This window comes from Neolamprologus multifasciatus, chromosome 9, assembly GCF_963576455.1.
Source record: "Neolamprologus multifasciatus chromosome 9, fNeoMul1.2, whole genome shotgun sequence".
NCBI lineage: Eukaryota > Metazoa > Chordata > Actinopteri > Cichliformes > Cichlidae > Neolamprologus > Neolamprologus multifasciatus.
Genome location: NC_140447.1, coordinates 14,485,775 through 14,498,142, shown reverse-complemented (window position 1 = coordinate 14,498,142; position 12,368 = coordinate 14,485,775). Strand labels below are relative to the sequence as shown.

At 41.5% G+C, this 12,368-nt stretch overlaps 1 protein-coding gene across 4 annotated transcripts in view; it reads right to left on the bottom strand.

Annotated features, from left to right (window-relative positions):
- The window catches only part of LOC146511257 (uncharacterized), a 116,828-nt gene that overhangs the window by 47,348 nt on the left and 57,112 nt on the right, over positions 1 to 12,368 (bottom strand). For all 4 annotated transcript variants that reach the window (XM_085172572.1, XM_085172568.1, XM_085172569.1 and 1 more), the window contains 6 exons: positions 12,247 to 12,348; positions 11,898 to 11,974; positions 11,433 to 11,577; positions 9,913 to 10,150; positions 3,910 to 3,994; positions 1,286 to 1,376 (listed from right to left, as the gene is read on the bottom strand). In XM_085172572.1, coding sequence (XP_085028698.1) covers positions 1,286 to 1,376; positions 3,910 to 3,994; positions 9,913 to 10,150; positions 11,433 to 11,577; positions 11,898 to 11,974; positions 12,247 to 12,348 — 738 coding nt within the window. The remainder of the gene's footprint in view (positions 1 to 1,285; positions 1,377 to 3,909; positions 3,995 to 9,912; positions 10,151 to 11,432; positions 11,578 to 11,897; positions 11,975 to 12,246; positions 12,349 to 12,368) is intronic.

The following is a 12,368-nucleotide window of genomic DNA, read 5'->3' as shown; positions in this document are numbered from 1 at the left end:
AAATCCTTTAATATTGCAACTTTTATTATAGAAGAAAGAGACCTTTTTTTTCTTGATAATTCTTGCACTAGCAGTCATTGGCACGTCTGCTTCAATCAATAGTCTGACATACCTCTGACAAATGTCATGCAAAATTTTTGATCACAGACAACAGAGAAAAGAGAGCCAGCCATGCAGCAAAGGCAGACATGAAAGAGTTTTCAACACTCGTGAAATAGATGAAGAACTCTTCGCGAGCGCTGACATGGCTTCTGACTGACCAATCAGCTGGCCTTAGTTGGTGTCTTACTGGCCCTGGGCTATCACAATTGTCAAGCCATGGTGCACTAAACAGAAGAAAGGAGAGCTGTGTTATGTGGACTGCATTATTCACAAGGACAGAGTGGAGGGAAAAAACGGAGTAAGGTGAAGGAAAGTGAGTGAAGGGGAACAAAACGAAAAGAGAAGAAAACAACAGAGCAAATGAGTGAGAGAGGACAGAAAAACAAGAGTGGGAAAGAAAAGAAGACACGAAAGAGAAAATGAAATACATAAAGAAGAAACTTGAAGGTAAAAAAAGGGAACAAAACACATAATCAAGGCATGAGAGAGCACCGTGGTGTGGGGAAGCTTACGGCTGGATTCAGAGTTTGTCAAATCTAAATGAACATCACTTCCCTACACTGGCTATGGCCTTAATTATCCATTCTGCCTTTGTACAGCGACAGCTCAGCTCTGACAACTGCTCTCCCTTGAGATTCCCCCCAGCTCCCAGCTAGAACATTAGGGAATATCAGGGAATATTACACCTAGGAATTAACGCTCCAAATCACCTTGCTAGGTTTAGGTCCCGCATATACCCCTCCCTTTCTTGGACAAGATAATCCTGGCTCTAGCACCGGATATATGCCACTAATCATCAAAAAGGCAAGGGGGTGGGGGGTGGGTGGGGGGTTGCAGGGAGGGAAGGAACAGCAAGGAAGATCTTCAAGGGAAAGGGAGAATAGAGGAGATCATGAGTATTAGTATTCATGTTTATGTAGTACAGTACACCTGGCTTAAATGTTTCATCTAGATGGGTCAGCGAGAAAAATCAATAGGCTGACTGGTAGAAGAGTTAGATAATCGCATTTAAATAATGAAGCGGTAAAACCTGGCATAGCTGTAATTTGTGTACACACAGTATCAATTCATTTTCTTCTCAGCAAACACCTCACCTGCATTGTGCCCCGAGCCCCTTTTTAAACAAACACCTGAAATTATTTGGGAAGACTGCGTCACTGAGGTTTGGTGCGTATTTCTTCACCTGGTCCAATGCATCCTGTTTCTCTCTCTCTGCTGTGAGTTTCTGATGGACAGCCTCTGTCAGCTCCTTCTTCAGCCCCGCAGCCATTGACCTGCGAGCGAAAACAAAACAGCCAAGCTTAGTATGATCCTAAGATGAGGCTTATCAACGAAAAACAAAACAAAAGACAGCTTAAGTGAGCAATTTGTTTTTGGTTAAACTGATTTCATTATTCAAATGTATTTTACAAATACATTATTTCCATTAGCGCTCCCCAAAAACAAACAGAGACAGAAAATCCCGATCCGTGTTAGTGTTTAACGCAGGCCCCGTGAAGTGTGAGTATGTGTGTGTGGCAGCCGAGCTAAGGGAATGTGAAGGGGATCAATATGAAGGGGTCTATTCCTGCCACGCACCGTGCGTCCGTGCATGCGCGAGTCAGTCAGTGTCTACGAGTGTGTGTGTACGTGTATGCGAGCGAGCCTGTGTGTGCCGGCTGCCCTGGCTACAGCCGAATCAATACGACAAATGATTACCATTTCCACAAACCTCCCTCCACAGCCTCACTTCGGCCGCTCTCGGGCCTCGACACCCCTCCGCCAACACTCCACACAGACACACACATATATATATATATTTATATCTATATACACACACACATAAACACCCCCCCCCCCCCACACACACACTCTTGACCCATACCTCTAAAAAGCCGATATAAAAATGAGAAATTACAACTTTATGAATAGTAAAAGCATCCGGGCCTTTTACGGCCAAAAGTTTTTTGACCATAATCTGAAGTTAGCATATTATTGATTTTACAGTTAAAAAAAAGAATGACTAGGCAGGGAAAGACCACAAAGTCAGCATCTGTCTATTAGTTTTTATTGGCTTTTGTGTTAAAACGACTCATCCAAAAATATCAAAACCTTAATAGAAAGCCCAGTATTTACCCAACTAAATCTTTCTAACACTGGTGATAAATGTGATTTATACTTCATACTTAAGTTCATTAATCAGTCTATTAAGTGCTAAAAAAAAATGCAACTTTAACTTACTGCCACTTTTGTCTGTTCTGTCTACAACTTATTATTTTCATTATCATTTAATCTGCCAATTATCTTTCATTTTTAATTATTTACACTGTCTAGAGCAGTTCCCAAGGACCCAAAACCTAAAGTGTTTTTACATGATTATAGGTTTTATCCTCTCAGAAAGACAAACCCCAAATGATAGAAGATCAAATTTTTAGATTTGAAAGGCTGGGGAAACTTGTTTTGTCATTTCAGATTATATTTGATTACTTTATAAAAAATGTCACGGATAGCTGTTGCATTAAGAGATGGCCGATAGCAGAAGGGTGACAAAAATAAGAGAGAAACAAGAAGGCGATATCACTAGGCCACCAGTGCTCTCCTTAGATCCTACAGTTTTCCTTGGGTAAGAAGTAAATGATCAAAAAGTAATGATCAAAAAAAATTATGAAATATGAAACCTTGATAGTTATGAAGGCACACCAGCAAGAGCTGGGCAATTTTAATTAATTTTCCTCTCAGATGATTAGAAGGCGATAAAATGAAGAATAAAAATCCGTATACGTTTGTATAATGAAAGGAAATCGTAGCCAACTACACTCAGAATCCCTCACTAAATGTTCCTCAGCAACTTTAAAGCTGAGCCTAATAAAGCAACTCATTGGTAGCAAAAGTTGAAGGAAAAGCCGTACAGCCAAAACAAAAGGAAGAGAAAATGTCTGACAGATCGGTCCGTAGAGAGAACATATGATAGGATGAACAGAGTGGGAGAGAGAAGGAAAGAAAGAGAGGAGGCGTCCTGTGGAGAAAGAAGGGGGATTTCCCACAGCACAGATGGAAGCCATTAGCATGGTGCTGTTGCTTAAAAACCTTTCATGTCTTTGCAGTTATTAGATAATACCCGGTTAACAGTAAACAGCATGATTCTGCAAATGGATATAATATGCAGGCGCAGCGATTGTTTTACCATACAGCATCTAAAATTGGTTAAAATCTAATAAAATGTAATAATTCAGAATGTAACCTATAAAGTCTCCATACTGAGTTTTAAATTGTCAGTTGACGAGCAAAATGTTCCATGGCTCAACTTAACCAAGAAACTCCCCGAGACGGAGACCGTAGCGGTGAGGTCATGTCGAAGCCAAAGCCGCAACCACAACTATGCGTGCACAAACAGCAACACACAAACACACACTCGACTGGGTGATACATGCTTGCTGATGTCATCACCGCAGCTCTGGTGAAACAGAGAGGTCAACCAGAGGTCTCACCTCTGAACTCCGCGACCCAACATCTGCTTGCTCACCTTCTCCCATCAATACATGTTTGTATACATTTTCTCTCGCGTGAATCCAGGAGCAGATAAAAGGGAAAGCAGTTCACATGTTCAGGAACAATGTAACATTTTGCTTTGCAGGCTCAAACAATGTATGCATTTAGAGCTCAGGGCTGTTCTGTTCAACACATGTTCGGTTAAAAAAAAAGAAGCCTACTGTGCGTCGCACGTAAAAAAGTCTAAATGTTTTTGATTACCGAGCTTACGCGAGGGACGGCGGGAAGTGGGATGAGAACGGAAGCCGCTTTCCCTTTTTCCTTCTCTTTGCTTCTTACCTTATTTTCTCCTCTGCTAGCTTGCCTTCATTCAGACACCCCTCCATCCGCCTCACCTCCTCTGCACGGGCTGCCAACTCCTCCACTGAGCAGGAGAGAGAGAGGGGAGACAGAGGTAGAAGAAAAGTGTGCGATAAAAAGCAACAGTTCATTTAAGACACACTTAGTTGGGATTCATTAGAGAACAGGCCTTATTCAAATAATCACACAACCACAAAAAAATGCAAAAAATAGTCATAAAATTGCCTCAGATAGCTCTCGATGCAGAGATGATTTTGTTTTTTGAACTGGATTAAAGAAATAACTCTCCGAGATGACTACACAGTTGCACGACACTTTACATCTCCTAGCAGGCAAACGTTAACTGGATGATTTACAAAACCTGCATACGGAGGTCTTTATTGATTCTTGTCAAGTTCAGCACGAGTGGGAAAACATGAACTGCGAGTCACCTTCAAAGCGAACCAAGAACTCTGCCACAGAAGAGGCACTGAATGCCTTTCAGAGGCGGAGAGGGAAGGGAGGAATGAACACAGTGCACTGCTTACAGTTGGTCGGCGAAGCAACCTTTTGTTGAGAGACAAAAGGGGTGCTCCCTGGTTTCGTCAATAGATGGCACTCTTTACCTTGAGCAGGCCACTTGAGCTCATACCCCTGACTGCAGCCCTTCAATCACATACCCTTTTCAGCCATCTCTTCCATCTACATGCAATAAAACCCCATTGTCCTACACTTAGTAGTTTAGCACATTGAGGGATGCATAATAAACCACTAGTCAGGTTTCTTGGCTAGGTTTGCTTTGCAGGCCCTGTTCAGTTTGAATTTAAAATTTAGGATTTGCCCCCGCACTCCCCTCTTTTTTTTTGTTCTGTATGCTGTTTTGTGAGTCAATGTTTCTTCATAGCTCTTAAAACCTTTTCACTAAATTCAGTATTCATTGAATATAACATAAACTGTCAGCCATCGGTGACCAAGGCTAGTGAATATTGAGAAGGTCTGTGCGCTGAATATGAAGAGGTGTGTGCGCTCCTGAGTCTGTGTTTATGCGTGCACGTGTGTGTGTGCGAGTGCGGGTGTTTGTTGAATATTTACGGAGCGGACCTTGAATTTCTGAGTGTGTATTTGGGTGCGTGAAATAGAAATATAGGAAATGTGTATTTCTGTAAGCTTTTTAAGGCCACACAGAATGCTAGGATAGAAGTGGTGGGAAAGACTGAACAGGAGGAAGCCAAAACCAATACCATAAAGGAAACAATACAGAAAAGAAAATCCACATTTAATAAAACTATGACTAATTTATGGTTTTGTTGCATCAAAACTGTTTAAACTAAAGCCCTAGGAAAATTGAAGCTGCAACTGGAATTGCTAAATATTTAACGATGCGCTTTTATTTGTGTATCTATGTGCATGCATGTGCCCTGCCTTGGCTATTTTACCAAACCTCAAGGTGAAAGTTTTGCTATGAATCTCAATAATCAATAAAGTGGAGATGTGAAAACTTGAGATGGGGATCAAATTCGTATTCAAGGCATTCGCTTTTCAGGTGACCTCAGTGACACCTTCCACCAGGGGAAGCCACAGAGAGAGCAATTAACTGCATGCGCTGACCGTTTACACAAACTCTCTTATTTGTGCCCGAGCTCGCATAAATAAAGGTGAACACGCAACTGAAATACACACTGAAAATTAAGTGAAAAACAAATTTGTAGAAATACGAGGGGAAAAAAAGGGCACAAAGGAAGCTGGTGCAAACACATACAAGTCCTTACTTAAATGTGTATATTTAGCTTGGCAAGACTTGATGACCAAATACTGACAATTTTTTTCCACATAAAATGAGGATCTGCAGAGGGGGTGTGGATTTTGACACTTCTCTCTTTATCTTAGTAAAAGCAGAACTGCGATCCATATCCTGAGGTCTGAGGCCCTTAGCAAACTGTTTTGAGTGGCTTCATGAGCTGTGTCCGTAGTTCACAATTTAAGATCTTCAGTCCTTCTCTTTCTTAGCTCTTTGATTCTCGTCTTCACAACTTACGGTGTGACATTAGGCCACAATGTAACTCTCTCCCGATCTCTCCTTCTCTGTGCCTTCGTAGGAGCTTCAAAGCCCATCATGCAGCATCAGCCTATAATCACAGATCTGCGGTCAGATTACCCTGCTCTCACCGCTAACCTTTAACATGAGAAGGATGAAAACCTTGCTAACCCTGAATCAGTGGTTGGGGCTAGGCCCGGCCCTGCCTGGCCCTCATAAAAGCTTCATAAGGCTTCATGGGAGCTTCCTTTAGCTTTGTTGGGGGATTCGGAGCCGGCTAAGGTGCTCCCGAGAGATGTCCCAAAGCCTCCCAAGACTCTTTCTCTCTCTTTCTGAAGTTTCATGGGCTTGCAACACTGCTTTTGGGTATAAGCCAAAAGGTGCAGACACACAGCCGCACACTGTCATGCACACAAATACACCACAAGAAGACCAAAAAAAAAAAAAAAAACACACCTCGTATGCACACAACAGTGAACACTCACAAAGACAAAGACTAACACACACAAACACACACGCGTACACCCCAACACACTCCCCTCTTGCTCTCTCCTCTTCGCTTTATTTACAATCCTCTGGCAGCGGTACAAGGGCCCGGGGCTATAACACACGGCACCTAATGCTCAAACTGCCAGGTAATCTCATGTCTGACATCCCCCTTTGATAGAAACTGATCAATAGACTCTTGTAAAGGAGTCATTTTCTCTGATGTTTCTACCAACCACTTCTCTCTATCTCTAACTCTCTCTCCTTTTCGCCCCCCCCCCCCCTTCTCTTTTATTAGCCATACATTTATAATTCATATTTCAGCGGGGCTGAGTTTGCTCTGAGACAAAGAGAGAGGGGGGGTAAGGGGTAAGGGGTGGGGGGGTATGCTTCTTTGTGTAATAAAGAACAATAGTGGTGAAATGATGGGGAGAAATGCCAGTGTTTGCTGCTGGTTCCGGTGAACAACAGTTTTGGGGATCGATAGAGTGTGAAATGGGATTATAGCTAGTAATAGAGGTGAATTGGAGGAGAGAGGCCTGTGCACGTGTGTGTCCGGGGATCCAGACTGGATAGCAGCAGCAGCGCGCGCACACACACATGCACGCACACACATTCACACGTACAAACGAGTGCACACACAAACGTGCAATAATGATTTCATCATCTTTAGGCAGATGCACATCAGCAGCACAGAGGGGTGGTAATATCACATTTCTGTTTTGGTGGAAGTGTGGAAATAAGGATATAGTGTTTTTGTTTATGCCGTTATTTCATTTGTTGTCACACGGCATCACATTTATTTTGCATTATAACCAACCTTACAACACATCTTATTTAAGATGTAAGATGACTCTACTAGTCGGGTTTGAATATTTTAAAGATCCATCCCCACCCGTGTTTCACGAGCAGATGCTATGAAAACACCTACTTAAGAGTACGCCACATCTGATTTTCCTGGAAAACAGATTACGAATACAATCGTCCCTTCGGTACACCTTTATGTGCATTTTCTGTAATGGCTCGTGTGCACTGTATGTTCGAAATAGTGCAATTTTCCGCATGTATCACACACACCCCAGCCTATTCCGAGAGCCATAAGTGACAGAATGACAGTAAATTTGACACAAGCACCCATACGCCAAGTTTAAGGACTTTTTTCTATCCTTTTTAATCACTCCTTTCTTTCCAGTCTCTTCATCCTATCCTGACACAGTCTGATTGAATCCAGCTGCCTTCAGACACTTCAATCTAATCCATGTGACACTTCCCTGGTTTCCAACTCGTTCTCTTTTCCTGCTTCTTTCCTTCTGTCTGGCCACAGAGACCTTTATATAATATCCATTACTCCCAAACTACATTTATATATTAAACTGTAGAAAGCATATCAACAGCATTAGAGGTAAAAATGCTTTGTTAAAAACACCAAAAATGGCAGTTTATCTCGTTAACTGTCTAAATAGCAACATCAAAAATGACTTTGGACTGATATGATTATTACTTCTGAAAACCTCATACTGGCAGCTACTGTGCTGATAATTCATTGATTTTTAATTTACCAGCTGAGTAATTTTGTTATTTTACATAACAATTTACAGACGACTGGGTTATAAAAGGCTAATAAGTTATGTAGAGCAATTTAAAGCATCTTAAATATGCATTCCTGATTAAATTATTCTGGTTAGAGTCACCTCTAGCATACATTTTCTTGTTGACTCACAACTGTATACCTGTTTCTGCCTGTCCATATTTTTCTTATCATTCAAACCTGTTCACGTTCACAGTCCAGTCCATCTTAGATGAGGTCTGCTGTTATTAAGCAACAAACAAAATCATCACCACTCAATGAAATGTTTTCATAATACAGAAAGAACCTCGACGAGGGCTTCATGTTAATAAAAAGGCCCTTTGTTCATGACAGTAATTTCTCAAGCTGACTCCTCACCCAGTTTATTCAGACCACTGCTATATCCAGGTAAACAATGCCCCCTTTGTTATAATAATGCATCTTTATTCTTCTTAAGTCATTACAATAGGCTCTGCATTGCTGGATTGTATTTGCTGAAGGTAAAAGCTGAATAATATGTGGTTTTGTGTGTAGAGTAGAGTTGAGGGAATGCGTTTTGATCACAGACAAAGGCCAGGCTACACAGCGTTGTCCTTCTGTCTCTATCTTGTTAATGAGCAGTGTTCAGCGAGCAAGCCAGCCACTGTCTGCCACAGAGAGAGACCTCAGATTCATCTCTCTGCGGACAATAGGTGATTGTGTGTGTGTGTATGTGTGTTTGTACCTTGGAGAGCCAGTGTGTATGTGCTAATTAAAGCAGTGGGAGTTGGAAGAAATGGCTGCAAGCGTGCGCATGTGAGGTGTTTGCCTGGCGTGACCGTCGATGTGTACGTTAATTCTTAATGAGACATTTCTGTGCCCAGAGAGACCCAGCCATCACCATTCCTACACTGACGCACTACTACAAAGGCCACCATTGGCCACACGCACACATGTACAGACACACACAGAAACCAGATCATTACCATACAGCTAAAGCAGTGCACCATTAAATCAAACCTCTATCTACAGCGTGTGTGTGTGTGTGTGTCTGAGTTAACATGGTGTGCAGACAGCTAGCTACAAAATCACCACACTGCTGGCTAATTTGAGCTAACTGATTGAGCTAACAGCAGTGCGGATGGTTCTGCAACAAAAGACAGGACAGGCTGCGTACTGTAGCTCCTCTGGTATGCGATAGGCTTCTGATCGCCAATAATGTCCAAAACCTTTGCAGCGGGGAAATATTCATAGAGTGCTAATAATAAAGGCAGGGTGATGAATGGATCAAGCAGTGAACTGACATAAAATCTTTGCTTTAGGTCATGTTGACTTGCTTGTTAAAAAAATGTGGATGCTGAATCAAGCACTGGTGAAATACAGGTTAATTTTCACATGATACTGAGTATAGTGTTAGTTGAGGCAGGCCACAAAGTCAAGCATAGCCATATTCCTGTCAGATCAATTGATCTCCATGCTTGCCCACAGCTGGAGGCTCAACTAATGCATCTAGCTGTCAAATCTCATAAAGGCCACACTGTGTGTCTTTAGGAACCTACGGCTTCTTCTCATCTACATGCCACATTGCAACCCACCTTCATCCCCACTCTTCCTTTTCATGCTATGCTGACAGATTCATATAATGCGTGCAATAACACTGTCATTGAACCCTACTCTGTTTTATGTTGGGGTCTGGCTCTTGCTCTCTCCGACTACAGACATCCACGAATGCGCGCAGAACAGCAGAGAAGTCCCTGAACAGTGACACAATACTGAATATTAATAGCGTTCTTCTTATAAATATATTAGTCCTAACTGAAATATGTATATGTTATCAACATGAATATACGGTTGACAGAAAATTATTAGTTTATGACTAACTGCATACATGGATCAGGACCAACGGCAGCTTATCAGTTTATGGACTGATTGCTACCTGTAACTTGGTGACTGCTGTGCAGCTCCTCCAGCTCTTTCCTCAGCTTTCTGATGAGAGTGCTCAGGGTCTCATTCTCTCTGATAGCACTCTGCAGCTTCTCCTGCTCCTTGTGTAACGCCTCCTGAAGCATCTGGGCCTTTCTTCTCTCCACATCTACCTCTCGGCTCTTTCTTGCAGACTCTTGTCTGGCCTCCTTCAGTTCCTCATCTGACTGCCTGAGGAGTGTCACCTGTACCTGCAGCGTACGGGCCAAAGAAACATCCAGCGTCTGTTCGGTTTAAATATGTTGCACAGTTGCGTTTATAATGTGATGTTGCCATGTAACAGTTGCCATCAATAGACCTCTAAATATATCATCAGAAATCACTTATTATTTGCTTTGCTTGCTGCTTACATTTAAAGAATTTCCAAAATGGTATCGCATCATATTGTATGGTCCTGAATAAAAACCAAAGATAAAAGATATATATATTTCCATTTAATCTAAAGCTGGAAAAGACAGAAGGTGGTGGAAATGATGGTGGATATAATAATAATAATAATAATAATGATAATACACTAATAAAACAGAAAAACATCATGAACCAATATAAATTCTGTGTTTCTGTAAAAAACACACACATTTAGTAACCCAAAAAATACATTGTCAAATACAATTTCCTTAAAAAATGTTTTTAGTGTTAATGGCTCTGAACTCAGCCCTTGTATGTATGACTGATCACTCATGTAAAGGATTAGACTCTTGTATAATTATGTATATATGCATAATGATAAAAGTTAATAATGTGTACATGCATTATGCATGTGATGAATGTAGATGTATACTTCAAGATATGTGTACCTACATGACACGGACTCATTATGTGGTATTCCACAGGGAAGTTGTGTGAATGAATGGGCAAGATCTGACAGCAAGAGAACCTGCCACTGTGTGCGTTTGTGGGAGTAATTGTAAGTGTGCGAGCATATGATTTTGGTAAGAGTAACATGTGTTTTGCTAATATGTGACAAACACAAATTAATGTGCGAGATCAAATATTACCGTTTCCACCTACCCATACACGGCTAAGCAAGCGTACACACAGACACGCGCAAACATAGACACTCACACACATACAAATGATGTGTCCAAGACTGCCAGGAATGCTGGCGTTCTGCCAGGCTACAGTCACCACTTTGAGTAATTTGAATATTTAGTGTCCCATTGAGCTCTTAATTGGAGTCAATTTCACCAGCCTTGGCACCGTTTGGTGCTTTAATTAATGGCGAGGCAATTTATTCTGCCAGACAATCGCAGGACAATCACATGAGTGGTGGGTGTGTGGTGCCCGTGGAGGTGGTTGAAGTACTCCTCTTTGGGAACTCAAATATGTCCTTAGATTGAAATGACTGCATCGCGAACATTTAAGGACAATGGCAGATGCGTCTGAATTTAAAAGCAGACGGGACAAAGGTCAAATTAATATAGCTCTCACTAAATTACAGGACAGGTCAGCAGATATGCATTACTTTAGTACCTTTTGGGTGTTTGCCAGTTCAAGCTCTAAGGATGCCACTTCCTGTTTTGAACGAATCACTTCCTTTTCCAGCTGTTTTTGATTGCTCCGGTGAGTTTGCTGGAAAGCAGCGAGACTTGGTTTCAGACCCACCTTTTCCTGGACTCTAAGGTAAGGAGAGCAAAGAATAATTGCCTGAGCAAACCGGTCTGTAAAAAATGTGCTGTCCAAGTTAACACAGCGTAATAATATGTAGACCAGATAGCATATTAATGATTACTGAAATTAAAAAAAAAAAAGATTTCAATAGATTTTTACATTTGCCAAGTAACATAATATATCTACTGTGTGCCATTTAGTAAGCAGACTGTTGCGAAAATGAGAGCGAGTTGGGGGTGGAGACTGATGAGAAGGGCATGAAAGGAGAGACAAGGACAGAAACCGAGCAGCAGAGGAGAATGAGAGTTTTATAGACTCTGTTATTACTGTCTCTCTAGCTCTGACTTCATCTGAAGAATAGTGTTTTCACACACCGCAAGGTGTTCAACCTGTGTCGCACAGCGCTGAAACACACACACACAAAGAAAAAAGTGAGTGCTGGAATGTAGCAAAAACTGTTTGTCCATGTAAATATAAAACAAACTTTAAATATAAGCCTACATTTACATTTGTCAGCGTTACTTCTGAATACTGGAATGTCAACAAATTTTATCTCTCAGCTGTTATCACTGAACATAACTGTAAGTATTGAAACTGTGGCAGATATATTTTAATGTTTCATTGTGATGATAATACACAGAATGCGTAATCCCAGCAGTGCCATGCAGGATATTACCTTCTGCAGCTGCTGTCTGAGTCTTCCTAGACTCAAATACTCCTCATCAGAATGAGAATGGCTCCGACGATAGAGCTGCAGGTCACACTCCACAACAAGTTTCTATAAGTAACGAGAGAGAG